The sequence below is a fragment of the Diorhabda sublineata genome, chromosome 1 (genome assembly GCF_026230105.1).
Source record: "Diorhabda sublineata isolate icDioSubl1.1 chromosome 1, icDioSubl1.1, whole genome shotgun sequence".
In the NCBI taxonomy this organism is placed as follows: domain Eukaryota; kingdom Metazoa; phylum Arthropoda; class Insecta; order Coleoptera; family Chrysomelidae; genus Diorhabda; species Diorhabda sublineata.
The window spans coordinates 3,724,849-3,750,166 of NC_079474.1; the positions used below are offsets into that span (position 1 = coordinate 3,724,849).

Genomic DNA, 25,318 nt, shown 5'->3' on the forward strand with positions numbered 1-25,318 from the left:
CTCAAAAGTATGTCACGATGTTTTAGTTAATGCGTTGTATGGGCACGATTGTAGTTAGATACAGTTATTTTAACCAAAAACTGCATTTTTTCTATACATAACCTCAAAAGTATGTCACGATGTTTTAGTTAATGCGTTGTATGGGCACGGTTGTAGTTAAATACAGTTATTTTAACCAAAAGCTGCGTTTTTTCTATCCATAACCTCAAAAGTATGTCACGATGTTTTAGTTTTTTTATACATAACCTCAAAAGTATTTCACGATGTATCATCCGCGAATCGAATTCGTACTTTTTCATAAAATGACTTAGTATACGACTCAAAAATAAAAACGAGATAATTTGTACTTATTTTTTCGTATAAATTTGACTTTTGCTATTGGGCGAGTGTCGTCCTGGAATATTTACCGCAAATAGATTTGAGCTATCGGTACCTCCAGGCTTCGGTACTTATTTTTCAGTCAATTATTGGAGTTGAATCGGTTATAGAAACGTGGCCTTGTTTTAATTAAATGGCAATAGACCTGAAATTCTCCAAGTCGGATGCGTCCTCCAATTGGGGGTTTAGAATAGTGGGAGGTGCAGATTTTCAACAACCGTTAATTGTTGTCAAGGTAAATGTGTAGTATATCGTGCTAGTAACTGTGAAATTTAAATAACATTTAAATTGTAAGTTTAATTTTTTTTCAATTAAAAAAATGAATATCTTCTTTTATAAAATCTTAATTTCAGAAAACTACTAAAAAAATTATTAAAATAAAAAAAAATTAACTTAAAAGTTTGTATAAAAGTTTTATTAATACATAGTTGTAATATAGACAACCAGACATATACGTGTAATGGTTGTTGCCTATGCCTTTTTCAAATAACGTAAGTTGTCATAAAGAAATGTCAATAATATAAAAATATTATTACGAGGGTTATGATATAATTTCGAGATACAAAAATGGACTTTCATCACCAAATGCACATTACAACTTCACCCCACCTTCAAATTAAACGATTCCACTGCTATCAATTTACACTTGGATGAATCTATCACCTGGTCTATTTTTTTGTTTTCATTCTAGGTTAACGAAGGTAGTTTAGCAGAACAAGCAGGATTGCAAAGGGGTGACATTATAGTGAAAATAAACGAATTATCTACCTCAATTTTGACCCATTCTGAAGTACAACAAGCCATATCTTCTGCGGGATTGAAATTTACATTAAGAATAAAAAGGTATAGAATTAATTAGCGACAATAGCTATGAATATGTTGTTTTAAAATAACAATAATTGTTGTAGAGGCGAAAGCATCCCTTTTAATTTACTACAAGTAAGTGAAAATATTATTGGTAACTATAAAATGATAACAGATTATTTATAGGATGAAGGTAAAGAAGTAGAAATTGTCATGAGAGACGTTCAGGTATCCGTCGATGAATCAGTTATCGAAAGGGCTGAAAAAATAGCCGAACAATTAGGAAAAGAAAGTAAGTGCTCGACTTAAATATCCTTTATGCCAATTTACTATATTTCCGTTTCAGTTTTTGAGGAATTCGGGAAACATAAAACAACTAAATCTAACACTAAAGGAAGGTATGTAGAAATATATAAATTTTTAATCACCTCGAAATCTAATGCTAAAAAATCGAGTCCAAGGAGTATATGCTATACTGTTGATCCTGGCATGTATAGCAGTATGAATTTATGAAAATATTGTTTTCTTATTTGTAATTGACAAATGTGCAATATTTCAAACCAACCCCACGTTTTTTGGTGTTCTAAAATCGACTTCAGAAATTTTGGTACCTACTATACTTGTTATCCTGGCAAGGATAATGGTATGAACTTATCTAATTATTGTTTTGTAGTCATTAAAAAACGGATGTGAAATATTTGAAACCAATCCGAACGTTTTCGGTTGTTCTAAACTCACCACCATTAATTTTGTTACTGACTATATTTGTTATCCTGATTAGGATAATATGTATTTATGAAATTGTTTTCTTGTCGTTAAAAGACGAAGGTGCAAAATTTGAAACCAATATGACATTTTGAAATGCTCTAAAATCGGCTCTCAGTGTACAAACTTTGAAATTAATCCGACATTTTGACGTGCTCCAAAATAGATTTCAAAGATTCTTCTACGAGTTTATTAAATTCGATCCTCAATAAAAAATTTCAAATCGATACGACATTTTGAAGTATCCAAAAATTGAATCCGTTGATTCCTGGTGGTCCTGGTCAGTGTAATGATACGAATTTATGAAATTATCGCATTGCTTCTTAATGGTCAAGTTTCATAAATTCTGACTTGTTGTTATAGCGTAGAAAAAATGGTGTTTTCCAATTCGACTCAAACGTTCTTCAACACCGAAGAAAAATACAAACAGAAAAAATGGTCGACGTTTTTAATGAAGCCCGAAAGACCACCACCGAAACCTAGAAAAACGATGGAAGAACAAAAACGAACGGTATGTTCAAATGCTTTTCTCGTTATACAAATATAGCAAACAAAAATGAAATTAATCAGCTACGTTATCGATACAATGTATAAACATATTTTTTTCGAATTTCTTCTTTATTTCTCCCTTTTCTCTCTCTTTTTCTTACTGTCTATTTTCCATTGTTACTGTTCCTCTATTATTTTAACCTTTTTCATTTCTATTTTAGAATATGCCTGTTTTCTCTTTCTATCTTTTTATATGCGTGTTTGTCTATATATTTCCTTCTCTTTTTCTATCTGTCTGTAACCAATCTCCGTTTGACATTTCTATTTGACAACTATTTCTCTCCTAGTCTCTCATTTTGTACTTTTCTTTCTGTCTTTCTATATCTCTCTCTCTGTTTTACTCTCCATCTCTTTCTATAAATATCTTTCTTTTTGAATGTCCATTTGTTTCTTTCTCTTTTTATGTCTCTCTCATATCTCTTTCTACATCTGTTCTCTTCTATTTTTCTTTCTGTTTTACTATATTTCTTTCCTGTACATCTCTAGCCTCTTTCAATCTCCATTTTGAAATGTCCTTTTTTTGTCTCTTTATATCTGTATTTATTAGCTAACATTTTTAATCACAATTTTTTCTCTTCTATTCTTTAATACTGCCCTCGTTGCCTACTTTTTATCTGTTTTCTTTTTTTTTCTCCCTCTCTATCTATATATATGATGCCTGCTTCTCTTTTTCTCTCTCTATAGATCCTTTTCTATGGGGATGTTGCCCTTTTTTGTTCCTGTGTTCATGTATTTCTCTTTTTCTTTTTTCTTTGTAACCAATACATTTCTTTCTCTTTATTTCTGTGTCTCTACCTCTTTCTTTTCAAAAATCTCATTATTTCTATTTCTTTTCTGATACGATATATCTCTTTCCATCTGACTTTTTCTCTCTCTGTTTCTTCCGGACTATTTTTCTTTCTATTCTCCTCAATTTTTTTCTGTATGTCTCTCTTTTTGTGTCTCTATCAGTTTATTTTAGTCTGTATCTTTCTTTATCTTTCCATTTATTTATTTCTTTTTCTATCAACATCTTTCTGTGTTTTCTATTCTATCTCTTTAATGAATCCGTTTTCTCCTCGTCTTTCTGTCTATATTTCTTTTTGAATTTCTTTTCATTTCTTTCTCTTTATCTATCCTGTTTTCGAACGGTTTTTCATCTATTGCAATACGTAGCGAACGCTCCACGTTGCTAGTTTCTTTGTTATATTTTGGCATATTATGTAAGTCGCTGGGTGTCTGAAGAATCGCTACTTCAGTTAAATGAATAGATGAAGGATTTAGCAAATGACCACCACTATAGCCCGATTTAAGACCTTAGATTTTTATTTTTGGTTATAACTAAAATTGATTATTCAGCATTGAAATTTTGCATATTTCAATGGAAAATAAAAACTGAGCAAAAAAGTTTTCAACATGTTTTTTTTTTTCATATTTTTAATTGGAAGCGAAATATAGAGTGCTACTAAATGACATTCCGTATGGTTGAGAGTCTCTGTTATTGGGACAACCGGTACATATGAACGCTAAATTTATTACAAATGAACTACAAAGTAAACATAATTGAAAATTGAGAAATACCATTCATATATTTGGCAAACATATTTATTTATACTATTTTTGATAATTAAAATGTGCAATTCAACAAAGTCGATAAGTATTGACCATTCGTGGAATTTATAAAACGATCAACTAAATATAATTTTCATCACTAGTTTCTTTCGTATTTAATTAAACCCTTTTTTTATTTGATAATGCCTATTCACACTTTTGCAAAGTGAACCATCGTTTTTTATATATAAACATAATATAATTTGAATAATTAAGAAATGTTACTAGAAAAATCATACATCGTCCTTAACACAAAAAATTTTACGAGGTCATTTGAAATCGTATCATACCTAATAAACCGGTATTTACCCAAACAGATTGTCTGAATATAAAAAAAAATATACTCACGTTTTGTAGTAACCTCCTTTTCAACTCTGTAAACAAACTGCCACTACTGAATTGACTGCACGTTCCATCAAAATATTTATTATCCTGCTTGCGCAAATTGGCAATCAAGCTCATACTACGAGTAAATTTCATTCTCTATATTGGTATATACAGAGTGTACCAATATTACGACTTAGTTAGGTTTGTTGGGTTGTTAATTTAAGGAATATATCTTAAACTTTTAATGTTTTACTTGTAGAATCGTATTTTCATAGAAAATTAGTTTTAAAAAAACTCTCGTGGTGCTTTACAATGATTCAAAACATTGTAGATTGTTCTATAATGTTCTAGAACATACAAGAATGAGTTTAAATGTTCTCAAAATTATCTAGAACAAATTATACAATTTTCAATAGATCTGGAATAGTTGAAAACATTCTCGTGACACTTTACTACGTTTCAAAACATCGTAGATTGTTTTATAAGGTTTTAGAATATTGTATGATATACCAGAGTGAGTTTGAATGTTCTAAAACTGATTTAGAACAAATTAGACCATTTTCAATAGATCTAGAATAGTTAAGAACATTCTCGTGACACTTTACAATGTTTCAAATCATCGTAGATTGTTTTATAAGGTTTTAGAATGTTGTAGGATATACCAGAGTAAGTTTGAATGTTCTAAAACTGATCTAGAACAAGTTAGACAATTTTCAATAGATCTAGAATTGTTAAGAACATTCTCGTGACACTTTACAATGTTTCGAAACATCGTAGATTGTTTTATAAAGTTTCAGAATGTTCTAGAATATACGAGAGTGAGTTGGAATATTCTAAAAACGATCTAGAACAAATTAGACAATTTTCAATAGATCTGGAATAGTTAAGAACATTCTCGTGACACTTTACAATGTTTCGAAACATCGTAGATTGTTTTATAAGGTTTTAGAATGTTGTAGGATATACCAGAGTAAGTTTGAATGTTCTAAAACTGATCTAGAACAAGTTAGACAATTTTCAATAGATCTAGAATTGTTAAGAACATTCTCGTGACACTTTACAATGTTTCGAAACATCGTAGATTGTTTTATAAAGTTTCAGAATGTTCTAGAATATACGAGAGTGAGTTGGAATATTCTAAAAACGATCTAGAACAAATTAGACAATTTTCAATAGATCTGGAATAGTTAAGAACATTCTCGTGACACTTTACAATGTTTCGAAACATCGTAGATTGTTTTATAAGGTTTTAGAATGTTGTAGGATATACCAGAGTAAGTTTGAATGTTCTAAAACTGATCTAAAACAAGTTAGACAATTTTCAATAGATCTAGAATTGTTAAGAACATTCTCGTGACACTTTACAATGTTTCAAAACATCGTAGATTGTTCTATAAAGTTTCAGAATATACGAGATTCAGTTGGAATAGAAGAAATAAGAAAAAAAGAAATAAAATGAATGTTTCAGTCCACCTGTATACAAACTAATCGATTACAGAGGCATTATATTATAAAAATTTGTTAGATGAAATATGTATTCGGTACAATATACAGAGATTCTCATTTAAAAAATCATCTGTAACAGAGAGATGTAACAACACTTGGTATGATTGAATAATTGATGAAAAATATAGATTTTAAAAAAATCTGATTATTTTCTCATTTAAATTTTTCGAAATCTATACAGGGTGGTCCGGGATTTGATGTAATAAATAATTCGACACTACTGAAAACCAGGGACGGCTCATGCCCAATGGTTAACAATCCGTAACTTTTGCAGTACAATCTAAACATAGCAGAAAGGAATTTTTCAATCGATTTCTTATCAAAAATGTATTTTAGTTCCTTAGCTGTCAACTTATCAAAAAAAATGTTTCGGAGTTCCGGAGGATATTTCTTTGAACTGATAATTCCAAAAATCCGCCATATAGCGCCAACATGGAAACTTATCCCATCGATAATTTCGTTCCTTGTGTTTACCTGTATTGGATACGTGGCAAATTTTTGCATCAAGTCCCGGAACATCCTGTATATCAAATTTTCTAGTAAAATTGACATACCCTGTATTTTTATCGTATTTATCAACAAACCTTATATTGATATTTATTTTTGTTAAGGATAATGGATATAAAATTATCATTAAAAAACAATCTAGAAGAAAATCTTTACCGAAAGAGAAGAGGGTGCAATTTGATCAAAACGTCGTAAGTAAACTCATCTAAATCTGTACTGATTCTGACGTCATATGCAATACAAACACGTGATTACTATTTTTACTACTTTATATCTTGTCATAAAACGGGGTGTGATCGAAAAATAAGAAGAACTACTTTATTAGATCTAACCTTTAAAATTTCTAAAGTGTGACGTCGAGATAAATATCGATTTAATCGACTGTATATTCGAGAAATCGTAAAATCCTAACCTAAATTCAATTTTAGCTTGAAATAGAACATGTAGGTGAGGATGATTCATGTTCACCCGAAGTTTCATTAACGCCAGATTTGGATAACTACGAATCGCAACCGGATCCTGATTCTTTGGAAGAAGACTTCAGAGATCAAATAGAAGAAGAGAACTATGAAGAGAAGAATGGAAACGACGGGAAATGCAGTGACAGTAATTCAGAACAATGTAGTGATTGTGAAAATAACGTTGAAGTTGATCCTGAAAATGGTTTTGAACATTTAAGGAGTGAGTACAATTTTTCAAAACCATTTCTAACCTCAAAACATACTTTTTTCAAATCCTTAGCTTTGATTCGAACAATATTGCCAAACTTTGAAAGTATTAAGGACATTAAAGAGATTATATTTAAGATTTTATTTAAATTTATGAGTTTTCTTTATTTTCCTGCAACTTTCTCCAATTTTGACCAGGTTTCCAGTCGCCTTTCCTCCGAAACGTCCTCAAACCATCACCCAGCCTCTGCCGTGTTTTACAGTTAACCTCAAATCCAATTTTTAAGTTCTTTAGCCCACTACGACCCCTTAATCGTATTCTGACGTTTCAAAAAAGGTTTCTACACTGTCGCCCTTCCAAAAAAGCCTGCTTCAGCTTCAGTTCAACATTGTTGTCACTTCTTTTGGTCCAAAATACGAATCCAAGTATCCAAATATCTTTTCCAGGAGATTCTTTGGGGCAACACATAACCTATAAGCCGATTTCGGAAATTATAGTGGATCCTAACTCAGAAAACGCGATGACTTTAGAAGAACAACTCAGAACGGTACAAAAACAATTAGAAGCTTTATCGCAACTACCATCTTCGGTGCAGGTAACTCTAGACGCCGTGTCGAAGCAAATAGCACAAATTTTTAACCTCGAAGAAACAGAAAATGAAAACAAAGAACAATGTTTCGATGAAGAAGAAGAAGAGCGATACGTCGATGACGATAAAGGTATTTATAAATCTCTCGTTGAAATAGTACCGCTAAATATTAATTACAGAGTCAACAGAAGCCGCCGAAGCAGAAACAGGAGATGATACAAATTCTATAATCGCAGATGAACTCGAAGAAGATTCTTTAACCGACAAAGAAATAACAGATTTATCCAAAGAAGAAGATTTAGACGAAATTAATAAGATTCGCGAAGAAGAAGAACTAGAGGCACGGCGAAAACAACAGGAACGCGAAGAAGAATTAGAAGCACAGAGAAAACAGGAGGAAATATTGGCCAAACAAGAAAAGGTTAGTAACGATAATGATAATCACAATATATTTTGAAAATTTTGTTATTTTTCTGGTTTCTATTGAAAATTGTACTAGATTTGGATTCGATTTTCCATATGTAGTACCGCGTTGATTTCAAGGGGTAGTAATGATAATAAAAAGCATGTTTAGGGCATATCACATGCCCTAAAAAGTACCAATACTTGTCCCATGTTTTAAAGAAGATCATAATATTGTATTTATTCCAGAAAAAAAAAACAAATTTCAAATATATTTTTCTCTAACTAAGACTATTTATTTCGTCAGCATTGATCATCAATTTCCATGGTGTATCTCAAGATATGGAATGGAATAAAGGACTGAAAAAGGCAAACCCCAATATCTGCGTCAGTTACAGACCAATAACACTTTCAAACGCAACTCTGAGCACACTCATAAGAACAGCAGGATTTCAGAGCCGGCAGATCAAGGACAGGAGTTCTATGGACCTACACGTGATGTTTGTGGACTTTTGATAGTTTCAATAGGAAATGGATGGAGTAGGTAGTGAGAAAAATAAAGGGATTAACAAGAAGGACATGCTGATGACCTGGTGCTTATAGCAATGGACAAGAAAAGCCTTAGGAAAACTTATTAGTGCAGTTGATATAAAAAACCGATTGGAGTTGAATGTTCACCAAATAAAGTACATTCTGGTGGATAAGAGAAGAAGAAATAAAGTTGGAGATCATTCATCATCCAGATCATCATCCAACGGGTGAAACATTTCAAGTATTTGTGTTGGAATTGGAGAATTATAGCGACAAATAGATCGTCCTGGAGGTGTGTGAGGTTTCTAAGGAGCAAAGAGCTGATTAAAAATATAAAGAAGAAGAATTAGACCAATTGTTGCACATGGAGCCGAAACTGTTATGTAACGATGAACATAATTAGACATTCTTAATTATTTGGCACTTCATTTACTCAAATTAAATACAGACCATTGACAAATTTCCTGGTTCCCTCTAAACAACACTAACATATATATAAAAATAGACACCACTTTATGAAAAATATTATCAGTTGTCTATTAATAAGAAGCTAGGCATAAAATATCTAACAACAGAAATCATGTGAACGTTGGAAAGAAGATCTTCGATCTGGAATGGAAAGAAAGATATAAAAGAAGATACTGGAACCTGTCAGACCAATGGAGGATACCTAGGAAGGTAAATAAACCATGATGGGAAAAAGCGACAGTGATAGAGATTCAAAGTCCTAAATGGTTTGGACATATACGAAGAAAAGATCGAAAAGTCTTGATCAGAAGCTGTAACAGGTTGGAGTGTAAACCAAGAAAAATCGAAAGCGAAGTGATTCATCGTAAAATATGAATCCCCAAAGCCCGTTAGGGCGGCTATCATCCGCAATGGATATAATGTCAAAAATTTCATGCTTAGAGTTTTCCTTCGATTTTGTAGAAGTCTTTTATTTTGTTTGGGTGATTCGTTCCCATTTTAAGCAGCTGTTGATATACTCATGAGGGTTTATTGATGCTTCTATACCAGTATATTGAAAATTAGGTGCTAGTCGAACTGAATCTCGATTCGTTTTGTCATGCACTCACTCTTCTTAAGCCTTCGTACTCACACGAAACTTGTTTCACGAGTTTGTCTGCTCTCGATCGCGGATCAAAGTGTTTCGCTTCCGTAATGTTCACATTCTATACGTGCACTTTGTGTTTTCCGCCAAAAATGGATCTAGTTGCACTCGGTGTTATTGTCTCGCGCGGAAAATGGATCAGGCTACACTCGGTGTCATTGTCTCGCACAAATATTTTCGCGTGAAAAATGGATCAGGCTACACTCGGTGTCATTGTCTCGCACAAACAGTTTTGCGCGAAAAATGGATCAGACTACACTCGGTGTCATTGTCTCGCACAAATATTTTCGCGTGAAAAATGGATCAGGCTACACTCGGTGTCATTGTCTCGCACAAATATTTTCGCGTGAAAAATGGATCAGGCTACACTCGGTGTCATTGTCTCGCGCGAAAAATGGATCAGGCTACACTCGGTGTCATTGTCTCGCACAAATATTTTCGCGCGGAAAATGGATCAGGCTACACTCGGTGTCATTGTCTCGCACAAATATTTTCGCGTGAAAAATGGATCAGGCTACACTCGGTGTCATTGTCTCGCACAAACAGTTTTGCGCGAAAAATGGATCAGACTACACTCGGTGTCATTGTCTCGCGCGAAAAATGGATCAGGCTACACTCGGTGTCATTGTCTCGCACAAATATTTTCGCGCGGAAAATGGATCAGGCTACACTCGGTGTCATTGTCTCGCACAAATATTTTCGCGCGAAAAATGGATCAGGCTACACTCGGTGTCATTGTCGCGCACAAATATTTTCGCGCGAAAAATGGATCAGGCTACACTCGGTGTCATTGTCTCGCACAAATATTTTCGCGTGAAAAATGGATCAGGCTACACTCGGTGTCATTGTCGCGCGAAAAATGGATCAGGCTACACTCGGTGTCATTGTCTCGCACAAATATTTTCGCGCGAAAAATGGATCAGGCTACACTCGGTGTCATTGTCTCGCACAAATATTTTCGCGCGAAAAATGGATCAGGCTACACTCGGTGTCATTGTCGCGCACAAATATTTTCGCGCGAAAAATGGATCAGGCTACACTCGGTGTCATTGTCGCGCACAAATATTTTCGCGCGAAAAATGGATCAGGCTACACTCGGTGTCATTGTCTCGCGCGAAAAATGGATCAGGCTACACTCGGTGTCATTGTCTCGCACAAATATTTTCGCGCGGAAAATGGATCAGGCTACACTCGGTGTCATTGTCTCGCACAAATATTTTCGCGTGAAAAATGGATCAGGCTACACTCGGTGTCATTGTCTCGCACAAACAGTTTTGCGCGAAAAATGGATCAGACTACACTCGGTGTCATTGTCTCGCGCGAAAAATGGATCAGGCTACACTCGGTGTCATTGTCTCGCACAAATATTTTCGCGCGGAAAATGGATCAGGCTACACTCGGTGTCATTGTCTCGCACAAATATTTTCGCGCGAAAAATGGATCAGGCTACACTCGGTGTCATTGTCGCGCACAAATATTTTCGCGCGAAAAATGGATCAGGCTACACTCGGTGTCATTGTCTCGCACAAATATTTTCGCGTGAAAAATGGATCAGGCTACACTCGGTGTTATTGTCGCTCGAAAAATGGATCAGGCTACACTCGGTGTCATTGTCTCGCACAAATATTTTCGCGCGAAAAATGGATCAGGCTACACTCGGTGTCATTGTCTCGCACAAATATTTTCGCGCGAAAAATGGATCAGGCTACACTCGGTGTCATTGTCGCGCACAAATATTTTCGCGCGAAAAATGGATCAGGCTACACTCGGTGTCATTGTCGCGCACAAATATTTTCGCGCGAAAAATGGATCAGGCTACACTCGGTGTCATTGTCTCGCGCGAAAAATGGATCAGGCTACACTCGGTGTCATTGTCTCGCACAAATATTTTCGCGCGGAAAATGGATCAGGCTACACTCGGTGTCATTGTCTCGCACAAATATTTTCGCGTGAAAAATGGATCAGGCTACACTCGGTGTCATTGTCTCGCACAAACAGTTTTGCGCGAAAAATGGATCAGACTACACTCGGTGTCATTGTCTCGCGCGAAAAATGGATCAGGCTACACTCGGTGTCATTGTCTCGCACAAATATTTTCGCGCGGAAAATGGATCAGGCTACACTCGGTGTCATTGTCTCGCACAAATATTTTCGCGCGAAAAATGGATCAGACTACACTCGGTGTCATTGTCTCGCGCGAAAAATGGATCAGGCTACACTCGGTGTCATTGTCTCGCACAAATATTTTCGCGCGAAAAATGGATCAGGCTACACTCGGTGTCATTGTCTCGCACAAATATTTTCGCGCGGAAAATGGATCAGACTACACTCGGTGTCATTGTCTCGCGCGAAAAATGGAACAGGCTACACTCGGTGTCATTGTCTCGCGCGAAAAATGGATCAGGCTACACTCGGTGTCATTGTCTCGCACAAATATTTTCGCGCGGAAAATGGATCAGGCTACACTCGGTGTCATTGTCTCGCACAAATATTTTCGCGTGAAAAATGGATCAGGCTACACTCGGTGTCATTGTCTCGCACAAACAGTTTTGCGCGAAAAATGGATCAGACTACACTCGGTGTCATTGTCTCGCGCGAAAAATGGATCAGGCTACACTCGGTGTCATTGTCTCGCACAAATATTTTCGCGCGGAAAATGGATCAGGCTACACTCGGTGTCATTGTCTCGCACAAATATTTTCGCGCGAAAAATGGATCAGACTACACTCGGTGTCATTGTCTCGCGCGAAAAATGGATCAGGCTACACTCGGTGTCATTGTCTCGCACAAATATTTTCGCGCGAAAAATGGATCAGGCTACACTCGGTGTCATTGTCTCGCACAAATATTTTCGCGCGGAAAATGGATCAGACTACACTCGGTGTCATTGTCTCGCGCGAAAAATGGAACAGGCTACACTCGGTGTCATTGTCTCGCGCGAAAAATGGATCAGGCTACACTCGGTGTCATTGTCTCGCATCAACAGTTCCGCGCAGTGATAACCCGGCTGAAAATCTCTCTCGCTATAGTGTTTGGTTACGGTTCACCACCATAGTTTTTTCTTTTTCTTTATCTACTAATCCTATTGTCTATTTGTTTTTAAATGAGACTCGTTTGGTTGGTTTTTTGTGTGTTTAATAGCGACATATCCATGTGAGATAAAATTATATTTCAGTTTTGGCCCTGATATGGAAAATATTTTCTCTGCAGTGTTCGGATTGCGGGGTTCTTCGAGAGAGGGTTTCTTTTCTTGTGACATAAACTATAACGCGTGGAACTAATTTTTAAATGAGAATTGTTCGATGAACCAATCAATTAGTTTTGTTACTTGTTTAACTGCAATAAATTAAACATACTTTATACTTTATTCAATATAATTATACATGTATATAATTATTTTTAATTGTATTACAGTGAACATTAGTACGTGCTGAACAGAAAAGTGATACTAGATACTAGATTGCAATGTTCTTCTTATTTATTTAAACGGTGAGGTGAATTTATACCCACGCAATTTATAAATAAAATAAAATTACTTAATACACATCTAATTTTTGTGTATACACGATTTAGTCTACTTACAATATCTATGTATTCACTAAGACATCAAATTATTTACTGACTGTAACTGCTAGGCTATCGCTTATTTATATCCAACGACTTTCTAGATAATTCGGATTCTTAGATCTCTACAATACCGTAAAAAAATGAAAAAGCTTTCTTAGAAGTTGCCTCCAAAAATATAAAACATAATGTAAACAGCTTATAAAAATATAAAAAGAATTTCCGACGTATAAAAAAACAGACTTTCTAGGAAAAAAATACTCATCGCATCCGCCAAACTTTGTTAACATAATAGAGCTGGACCGGCTTCACGGTCTATATGAGTCCGCGAGTTCGTAATAATAATTTATAAGTCGGTCATGAGAAATTTAGATAATATTTTACAATATTAGTTCATGCTTAGTCTCAAAAAAAGAATAGTTTCTCAAAATTGCCTTTATTTTTACAAAAATACGCCATAAAACGTCGATTTATGTTGATTCAGGACAATTTATGTAATTCCAGCTCAATTCACAGATCTTGCAGGATGAAAATCCATTGAGGTCGATTGTTGAGGTTGAGGTTGTCGCCTTCATGTTGATTGATAATTTCTGATGTCTTATGATGTTTATTGTCGTCGATGGATATCGATGCACTTCAGGTCAATTGACACTTCATATTAATTGATGTTTTCTAATGTCTATTGACGTCGATTGAGGTCGAATCGTAACAATTCTCATATATTCAAGTGAATTGGCTTCTACTTTTGTCAGATCTTGTCGATTAATATTCATTGAAACCGATTGGGATCGATTTTCGTTTCATTTCGTTTAATGTCTTCTATTAACGTCGATTCAAGTTTTGATTATCTTACCTATAGTCCGAATTGTCGATTTTGGTTATTTATTTGATATAAACGCATATTTAATACACTGGAAATAATATAGAAGCGTCCAAAAGCCTTCAAGTTTACAAATATTACGAATCTGGATTCCCACAATACTTAATCATCTTCAGAGATGAACCAAGTTCTTTATCAAGTTTTGATTATCTTACCTGTAGTCCCAATTGTCGATTTTGGTTATTTATTTGATATAAACGCATATTTAATACACTGGAAATAATATAGAAGCGTCCAAAAGCCTTCAAGTTTACAAATATTACGAATCTGGATTCCCACAATACTTAATCATCTTCAGAGATGAACCAAGTTCTTTATCAAGTTTTGATTATCTTACCTATAGTCCGAATTGTCGATTTTGGTTATTTATTTGATATAAACGCATATTTAATACACTGGAAATAATATAGAAGCGTCCAAAAGCCTTCAAGCTTACAAATATTACGAATCTGGATTCCCACAATACTTAATCATCTTCACAGATGAACCAAGTTCTTCATCAAGTTTTGATTATCTTACCTGTAGTCCCAATTGTCAATTTTGGTTATTTGTTTAATATAAACGCATATTTAATGCACTGGAAATAATATAAAAGCATCCAAAAGCCTTCAAGTTTACAAATATTACGAATCTGGATTCCCACAATACTTAATCATTTTCAGAGATGAACCAAGTTCTTTATCAAGTTTTGATTATCTTACCTATAGTCCCAAATGTCGATTTTGGTTATTTATTTAATATAAACGCATATTTAATACACTGGAAATAATATAGAAGCGTCCAAAAGCCTTCAAGCTTACAAATATTACGAATCTGGATTCCCACAATACTTAATCATCTTCAGAGATGAACCAAGTTCTTTATAAAGTTTTGATTATCTTACCTATAGTCCCAAATGTCAATTTTGGTTATTTATTTAATATAAACGCATATTTAATACACTGGAAATAATATAGAAGCGTCCAAAAGCCTTCAAGTTTACAAATATTACGAATCTGGATTCCCACAATATTTAATCATCTTCAGAGATGAACCAAGTTCTTTATCAAGTTTTGATTATCTTACCTATAGTCCCAAATGTCAATTTTGGTTATTTATTTAATATAAACGCATATTTAATACACTGGAAATAATATAGAAGCGTCCAAAAGCCTTCAAGTTTACAAATATTACGAATCTGGATTTCCACAATACTTAATCATCTTCAGAGATGAACCAAGTTCTTTATCAAGTTTTGATTATCTTACCTATAGTCCCAAATGTCGATTTTGGTTATTTATGTAATATAAACGCATATTTAATACACTGGAAATAATATAGAAGCGTCCAAAAGCCTTCAAGTTTACAAATATTACCAATCTGGATTTCCACAATATTTAATCATCTTCAGAGATGAACCAAGTTCTTTATCAAGTTTTGATTATTTTACCTGTAGTCCCAAATGTCGATTTTGGTTATTTATTTAATATAAACGCATATTTAATACACTGGAAATAATATAGAAGCGTCCAAAAGCCTTCAAGTTTACAAATATTACCAATCTGGATTTCCACAATACTTAATCATCTTCAGAGATGAACCAAGTTCTTTATCAAGTTTTGATTATCTTACCTATAGTCCCAATTGTCGATTTTGGCTATTTATTTAATATAAACGCATATTTAATACACTGGAAATAATATAGAAGCGTCCAAAAGCCTTCAAGTTTACAAATATTACCAATCTGGATTTCCACAATACTTAATCATCTTCAGAGATGAACCAAGTTCTTTATCAAGTTTTGATTATCTTACCTATAGTCCCAATTGTCGATTTTGGCTATTTATTTAATATAAACGCATATTTAATACACTGGAAATAATATAGAAGCGTCCAAAAGCCTTCAAGTTTACAAATATTACCAATCTGGATTTCCACAATACTTAATCATCTTCAGAGATGAACCAAGTTCTTTATCAAGTTTTTATTATATTACCTGTAGTCCCAATTGTCGATTTTGGTTATTTATTCGTTATAAACGCATATTTAATACACTGGAAATAATATAGAAGCGTCCAAAAGCCTTCAAGTTTACAAATATTACAAATCTGGATTTCCACAATACTTAATCATCTTCAGAGATGAACCAAGTTCTTTATCAAGTTTTGATTATCTTACCTATAGTCCCAATTGTCAATTTTGGTTATTTATTCGTTATAAACGCATATTTAATACACTGGAAATAATATAGAAGCGTCCAAAAGCCTTCAAGTTTACAAATATTACAAATCTGGATTTCCACAATACTTAATCATCTTCAGAGATGAACCAAGTTCTTTATCAAGTTTTGATTATCTTACCTATAGTCCCAATTGTCGATTTTGGTTATTTATTTAATATAAACGCATATTTAATACACTTGAAATAATATAGAAGCGTCCAAAAGCCTTCAAGTTTACAAATATTACAAATCTGGATTTCCACAATACTTAATCATCTTCAGAGATGAACCAAGTTCTTTATCAAGTTTTGATTATTTTACCTATAGTCCCAATTGTCGATTTTGGTTATTTATTTAATATAAACGCATATTTAATACACTGGAAATAATATAGAAGCGTCCAAAAGCCTTCAAGTTTACAAATATTACCAATCTGGATTTCCACAATACTTAATCATCTTCAGAGATGAACCAAGTTCTTTATCAAGTTTTGATTATTTTACCTATAGTCCCAATTGTCGATTTTGGTTATTTATTTAATATAAAAGCATATTTAATACACTGGAAATAATATAGAAGCGTCCAAAAGCCTTCAAGTTTACAAATATTACCAATCTGGATTTCCACAATACTTAATCATCTTCAGAGATGAACCAAGTTCTTTATCAAGTTTTGATTATCTTACCTATAGTCCCAATTGTCGATTTTGGCTATTTATTTAATATAAACGCATATTTAATACACTGGAAATAATATAGAAGCGTCCAAAAGCCTTCAAGTTTACAAATATTACCAATCTGGATTTCCACAATACTTAATCATCTTCAGAGATGAACCAAGTTCTTTATCAAGTTTTGATTATCTTACCTATAGTCCCAATTGTCGATTTTGGTTATTTATTTAATATAAACGCATATTTAATACACTGGAAATAATATAGAAGCGTCCAAAAGCCTTCAAGTTTACAAATATTACCAATCTGGATTTCCACAATACTTAATCATCTTCAGAGATGAACCAAGTTCTTTATCAAGTTTTGATTATCTTACCTATAGTCCCAATTGTCGATTTTGGCTATTTATTTAATATAAACGCATATTTAATACACTGGAAATAATATAGAAGCGTCCAAAAGCCTTCAAGTTTACAAATATTACCAATCTGGATTTCCACAATACTTAATCATCTTCAGAGATGAACCAAGTTCTTTATCAAGTTTTGATTATCTTACCTATAGTCCCAATTGTCGATTTTGGCTATTTATTTAATATAAACGCATATTTAATACACTTGAAATAATATAGAAGCGTCCAAAAGCCTTCAAGTTTACAAATATTACAAATCTGGATTTCCACAATACTTAATCATCTTCAGAGATGAACCAAGTTCTTTATCAAGTTTTGATTATCTTACCTATAGTCCCAATTGTCGATTTTGGTTATTTATTTAATATAAACGCATATTTAATACACTGGAAATAATATAGAAGCGTCCAAAAGCCTTCAAGTTTACAAATATTACAAATCTGGATTTCCACAATACTTAATCATCTTCAGAGATGAACCAAGTTCTTTATCAAGTTTTGATTATTTTACCTGTAGTCCCAAATGTCGATTTTGGTTATTTATTTAATATAAACGCATATTTAATACACTGGAAATAATATAGAAGCGTCCAAAAGCCTTCAAGTTTACAAATATTACCAATCTGGATTTCCACAATATTTAATCATCTTCAGAGATGAACCAAGTTCTTTATCAAGTTTTGATTATTTTACCTGTAGTCCCAAATGTCGATTTTGGTTATTTATTTAATATAAACGCATATTTAATACACTGGAAATAATATAGAAGCGTCCAAAAGCCTTCAAGTTTACAAATATTACCAATCTGGATTTCCACAATACTTAATCATCTTCAGAGATGAACCAAGTTCTTTATCAAGTTTTGATTATCTTACCTATAGTCCCAATTGTCGATTTTGGCTATTTATTTAATATAAACGCATATTTAATACACTGGAAATAATATAGAAGCGTCCAAAAGCCTTCAAGTTTACAAATATTACCAATCTGGATTTCCACAATACTTAATCATCTTCAGAGATGAACCAAGTTCTTTATCAAGTTTTGATTATCTTACCTATAGTCCCAATTGTCGATTTTGGCTATTTATTTAATATAAACGCATATTTAATACACTGGAAATAATATAGAAGCGTCCAAAAGCCTTCAAGTTTACAAATATTACCAATCTGGATTTCCACAATACTTAATCATCTTCAGAGATGAACCAAGTTCTTTATCAAGTTTTTATTATATTACCTGTAGTCCCAATTGTCGATTTTGGTTATTTATTCGTTATAAACGCATATTTAATACACTGGAAATAATATAGAAGCGTCCAAAAGCCTTCAAGTTTACAAATATTACAAATCTGGATTTCCACAATACTTAATCATCTTCAGAGATGAACCAAGTTCTTTATCAAGTTTTGATTATCTTACCTATAGTCCCAATTGTCGATTTTGGTTATTTATTTAATATAAACGCATATTTAATACACTGGAAATAATATAGAAGCGTCCAAAAGCCTTCAAGTTTACAAATATTACAAATCTGGATTTCCACAATACTTAATCATCTTCAGAGATGAACCAAGTTCTTTATCAAGTTTTGATTATCTTACCTATAGTCCCAATTGTCAATTTTGGTTATTTATTCGTTATAAACGCATATTTAATACACTGGAAATAATATAGAAGCGTCCAAAAGCCTTCAAGTTTACAAATATTACAAATCTGGATTTCCACAATACTTAATCATCTTCAGAGATGAACCAAGTTCTTTATCAAGTTTTGATTATCTTACCTATAGTCCCAATTGTCGATTTTGGTTATTTATTTAATATAAACGCATATTTAATACACTTGAAATAATATAGAAGCGTCCAAAAGCCTTCAAGTTTACAAATATTACAAATCTGGATTTCCACAATACTTAATCATCTTCAGAGATGAACCAAGTTCTTTATCAAGTTTTGATTATCTTACCTATAGTCCCAATTGTCGATTTTGGTTATTTATTTAATATAAACGCATATTTAATACACTTGAAATAATATAGAAGCGTCCAAAAGCCTTCAAGTTTACAAATATTACAAATCTGGATTTCCACAATACTTAATCATCTTCAGAGATGAACCAAGTTCTTTATCAAGTTTTGATTATCTTACCTATAGTCCCAATTGTCGATTTTGGCTATTTATTTAATATAAACGCATATTTAATACACTGGAAATAATATAGAAGCGTCCAAAAGCCTTCAAGTTTACAAATATTACCAATCTGGATTTCCACAATACTTAATCATCTTCAGAGATGAACCAAGTTCTTTATCAAGTTTTGATTATATTACCTATAGTCCCAATTGTCGATTTTGGTTATTTATTTAATATAAACGCATATTTAATAGACTGGAAATAATATAGAAGCGTCCAAAAGCCTTCAAGTTTACAAATATTACAAATCTGGATTTCCACAATACTTAATCATCTTCAGAGATGAACCAAGTTCTTTATCAAGTTTTGATTATCTTACCTATAGTCCCAATTGTCGATTTTGGCTATTTATTTAATATAAACGCATATTTAATACACTGGAAATAATATAGAAGCGTCCAAAAGCCTTCAAGTTTACAAATATTACCAATCTGGATTTCCACAATACTTAATCATCTTCAGAGATGAACCAAGTTCTTTATCAAGTTTTGATTATATTACCTATAGTCCCAATTGTCGATTTTGGTTATTTATTTAATATAAACGCATATTTAATAGACTGGAAATAATATAGAAGCGTCCAAAAGCCTTCAAGTTTACAAATATTACCAATCTGGATTTCCACAATACTTAATCATCTTCAGAGATGAACCAAGTTCTTTATCAAGTTTTGATTATCTTACCTATAGTCCCAATTGTCGATTTTGGTTATTTATTCGTTATAAACGCATATTTAATACACTGGAAATAATATAGAAGCGTCCAAAAGCCTTCAAGTTTACAAATATTACAAATCTGGATTTCCACAATACTTAATCATCTTCAGAGATGAACCAAGTTCTTTATCAAGTTTTGATTATCTTACCTATAGTCCCAATTGTCGATTTTGGTTATTTATTTAATATAAACGCATATTTAATACACTGGAAATAATATAGAAGCGTCCAAAAGCCTTTGAGTTGACACATATTATGAATCTAGCTTCATAGAACACTTTATCATCTACACAGATAAACTAAAGTGACTGATGTGAAATAAGCAGTTTTTCTGAAGGTTATGGTAGTGGCAGTAAACAACGTGTTCAGTATAAATATGTCCAACGATTCTAAAAGGTCCAATTCATATGTTTTTAGAAAAATAAATGCATAAAACTGCTTTAAAGCTTTGACCCACGTCTCTTGTGTCATGATTGATATGCAAATATTACAAATAATAATTTTAGTTTTACCTCGTATAAAATAAATTTATTTTCTACACGTAATTAGGTACATGTTTCAACCTCGAGGAAAAAATAGCAATTGAACTTAATTTAATTGCATCAAGCTCTGTAAACAACACAATTAAAATATTTGAAACGTCGCCAATTCTGTACTACATGTTAAAAATACAAATCTAAGGGCCAAAACGTTTAAATTCGTACCCTGACGATGTAGACTTTTAGTTCTTTATTTTTAATAGAATCGGTTTTGGTTGCCTCCAAATAAAAACAAAATCTTCTCTGTAAGTTTTTATGTACCTTTGACATTTTAAGTTAACTCGATTTAACACGTTAACTGCCAAGGCAATTTTCACAATTTTATTTAATCGTATTATATAATTAAAATTTCCAATTTAAACACAAAGTTATCACCAAAACGTATAGGAAACGTAGAATGTTTCAAAAAAAAAAAAGATTTCCCAGGTGAATCAAGTAATGAAAAAGTTATTAAAAGAATTATTTCTTAATTGGCAGTCAACGTGTTAACCAGTGTCATAATCAATTCGAAATTATATACACAGTAATTGATTGTAGGGTAAATAAACTATTGAATTAATTACCATGTCAAAAATCGTCAGTAACGGATTTATAACCTCACTTTTCCATTTCAAACTATTTTTATTTATTGTTAATATAATGAAATTTCAAGATACAGTTGAAGGTTTATCACGATTAATTTTATATTAGTAATTTGATTGTTAAAATTCTAAAAAACTACCAGGAAATGGAGAAGAAACCAAACTTCAGACCCATAGTTCTTCCCGGTGGTAGAAAATGGATAGATCCCGATGACGTCGTACCAACACGGAAACCCAAAATGTCGGACGAGAAAATAATGGAAAGCATAGAGAGTAGCCTTGAGGTCATATCCGGCAAAAGAAAAGGGTAGGCAAACTTTTTAGGTTAAGTTCATTTATTTGGCATGTTTTCAGGTAAACCAATGGAACAACACCTGGCCATGGTCAGATACAGCCAAACCGTTCTACAGGTATTACTAATTATATTTCGATTTACCTACACGTTTAATTATTTCCGAAAATAAAATTTGAACGCGTGTTTTCGCCAGGTACAATTATTAATAAAACGGAGAATAATTAAGTCGGTATTTATACAGGGTGTTTAATAATTGACACCCTTCAACAGAAAGTGTATTTAGTGATCGAAACATTTTTCTATCGATAATTATAACGATAATTTTCACTTGCAGGATTAATTTTATGAAATACACGCCGCCTGCGAGGAATTTGGATCACCTACAACGATCCGAGGTGTATCGTCTCATTCACGATAGCGAAAAAACCGCAACGTCCAGAGGAATAGTCGCCAGACCCGAAAAAATATTACCAGAACAGGATTATTACGAGGTATTCAATACTTTTTCTCAGTGTAACTATTTGAAATTGTTCTCTATATTACATTTCACGTTTACTTGATGCTGGTCGAATAAGGTTAAATGTTAAAGGCAAAATAGAATAAACTAAAAAAAGTTTTTCATGTGTACAGTACAACAAAAAATTTGTTTAGGTATAATCTAGGTGTAAATTGATATGAAATACAATTTTTTTTCTAATCTCTTATTGATAGGTTACAAATGTTGCCATATCAATATTTTTTTATGTGAAATGCTATATCTTTTTGGTATAATATATTTTTTTATAATTATATAATTGAATTTAAACAACAAAACATTAATTTTTCTTAGTGTACTTTAAGTGATATGGCGTCAGATTTACGTTAATAGCTTGTGTTGTTCGGTCCATTTGTTTTTCAGTAGTTTCAATCATAAACATTTGAAATAAAAACTTTCCTTTTTCTCATTGTAGCGATTTGAGCTAGATCTTCCTGTTGCATTTTACGTTTACTCGATGCTGTTTGTTGTTAAAAGCATAGTACAATACACTGATAAAAGTTTCGTACGTATACACTGGAATAAAATGTGTTTATGTGTAAAAAAAATTCATTTTTCTCAGTGTAACGATTTCAGCTTTTTCTCTACGTTGCAGTTTTCGTTCACTTGACACTTTTCGAATAAAGTCGTTAAAGGCGCAATAGAATACACCGAAAAAACGTTTTTATTTCTACACTGAAATAAAAAATTTGAGATATCTAACCGTGAAAAATTTTGAAATACCCAATTTTTGATAGTTTTTGTTCATTTTTGGACTTTTCATAATAAAACAGTATAAAAATATACAATTCCCAACTTATTTTTCTAATCTCTAATATTTTTTTTTAATTATATAAGAATAAGGCTACTAAACATTCATTTTTCTTAGTGTAGCTATTTGAGCTTTGTCTCTTAGTGTATTTCATTGTATTTAACGTCTAATCAGACTAGAAGAGTAAATCAGTGAGTAGTAACACAGAATCATTTGTTTATCTGTAATACGTATTATATAATTAATTTGTTTTTCAGTGTATTCAATCCCAATCATTTATGTGACTGTAAAATCGAAATAAAAACTTTATTTGTCTCAGTGTAGCGATTTGAGCTTGTTCATTTTGTTGCTTTCCACGTTTATCTAAATCATTTCTGTTTGGGGAAAGGCACAATAAAATACACTGAAAAAAGTTTTCTATATATATACACTACAATAAAAAAAAATGTTTCTGCGTAGAAAGTTATGGAATACCCAGTTTTTGTTGTTTTTTTTTTTAAATTTTCAATGTGGAATTATAAAAAAATCAACGAAAATACTTGTAGATTGTTTGGGAATAGTCGTTTTGGTTTTCCAGCCGATTTGCAACTATACGTAAAAAGATATTTTGTGCGTGACTCTGCATTTCATTGCACTGCCTCCAAAATACGTAGACTCCTTCCAATGAAGCCATTTTCTGGAGGTTTTCGTCCCACTTTTCAAGGTATCAGCACTACTCCTTTGAGGTACTGAAGCCTTTTGCTGATATTGAGCAGGTCATTCAAAAAGTAGATTCTCTGCTGTCCAGTAATGTGCAGTTGTCAGCTTTTGCCAAATCTATGGTCTTAATATGGTATTTGATGAAGCAGTGACCTGTCAGTAGACCAACTACTAGTTCATAGCAGAATGCTGGGTAGCTAAGGAGTGTAAGAACACTTACAGCTTCTAATAGATCCTTCGCGTACCATTCGTGAACCTTTTGACGTTATTAGTCAAACTGTGAGGCTTGTCTGGGCACTCACAGCTAACGCGTTCTATAGTTTCTTCCTCTACTAAGCACCACCAGCTTTCTAAATCATCCCTTTGTGTGAAAACTGCATCTTAGATTAACGTATACAGTTAAACTGACCACCAGTTCAATCTCCAGAATCTTCTTGGACTTTTAAGCTGATTTGGTTATGAATCTATGGATTATACATTTTTCTGGAGGTTTTTGTTCCACTTTTCAAGGTATCAGCACTATTCCTTTGAGGTACCGAAGCCTTTTGCTGAAATTGACTAAGACATTCAAAAAGTAGACAATCTGCCACCAGTTCACAGTAGAATAGTAGGCAACTAAGCACTCCGATAGACCCTTCGTGAACCTTTTCACTTCCTTAGGTACATTGTGAGCCTTGCCCAATTGTTTAACCGAATCTGGATAATCTCAGATGTCGTGGTCTTTGATTTCTTGTTGTTCCATGCACCAACGGCTTTCCAGTTCGTTTATGATACTCATAGTGTCGAAATTGCATTTTAGATAACCACCGACCACCAGTGGACATTTCAAGAAGCTTTTTGGAACTTGAATCCGAGTCGTTTATAAATCTATGGATTGCTTTGGTACAAAATATGCCCCTTTTTTTGAAAACTATTTGTTTCCTTATTACTTGATATACTTCATCTATACTTCATCAAAATACATCGTCTACTCCATTTTTTTATAACAATATAAGGTGTTATAATTGAATTAAACGTTCATTTTTCTCAGTGTAACTATTCAAGCTTGTTTTTAGTGTATTCAATTGTATTTTACTTCACTATTTTGAAACTAATGTTTTTCAGAGCGACATAGTGACACATATTGTGTGTAATATCCCGTATTATTCACTTTATTTATTTATTAGAGTTTTAGTGTTTTAATTTATTGTTTTAAATCTTTTTTGTTTCAGGCTACCAAGTCACAGCAATAAAAAAAGTAGAAACTTTGAATTATACTTATTTATAAGGATTTATTTTGAATTATACTCGATGTAAGGTTTAATTTATGAATAAAATAATTTTTCAAAATCATTCATATCTTTTTGTATACCCTGAATCCAAAAGAAATCGTCAAATATTGAGAATATTCGAGAAAATGATGAAGTAATTGAAGAATTTAATTCTACCTCCACCGTAGTTTACATATTGCATTTTTTTTCAGTGTAAGCAAAACATAATGTAGCTGATATGTATAAAATGATTATTTATTACATTATCATTGCTTTCCGAAGACCTTTCGATAATTCCTGGA

General features: G+C 32.7%; 2 protein-coding genes across 5 annotated transcripts in view; one reads left to right on the forward strand and one right to left on the reverse strand.

The window, feature by feature from the left end:
- LOC130452074 (cytochrome P450 4c3-like) overlaps positions 1-4,543 on the reverse strand; it is a 45,379-nt gene extending 40,836 nt beyond the window's left edge. Inside the window, exon 1 of the mRNA XM_056791400.1 lies at positions 4,435-4,543. The gene's annotated coding sequence lies outside the window, so the exon portion shown is untranslated. The remainder of the gene's footprint in view (positions 1-4,434) is intronic.
- Positions 23-25,098, forward strand: LOC130452037 (DNA ligase 1-like). Of its 4 annotated transcripts, none has more exons than XM_056791389.1 (13): positions 23-613; positions 1,070-1,221; positions 1,287-1,317; positions 1,369-1,474; positions 1,529-1,580; positions 2,311-2,458; positions 6,531-6,617; positions 6,855-7,107; positions 7,542-7,814; positions 7,864-8,105; positions 21,630-21,793; positions 22,116-22,272; positions 24,978-25,098. In XM_056791389.1, exons 1-13 carry the CDS (start codon positions 512-514, stop codon positions 24,996-24,998), a joined length of 1,788 nt encoding a protein of 595 aa, XP_056647367.1. In that variant the 5' UTR covers positions 23-511; the 3' UTR covers positions 24,999-25,098. The 4 variants fall into 4 exon arrangements, 3 of the variants coding, with proteins under 3 accessions (XP_056647367.1, XP_056647368.1, XP_056647370.1); XM_056791390.1 differs by lacking the exon at positions 21,630-21,793 and adding an exon at positions 21,841-21,896; XM_056791392.1 differs by lacking the exon at positions 23-613 and adding an exon at positions 625-668.
- The last annotated feature ends 220 nt before the right edge of the window (positions 25,099-25,318 follow it).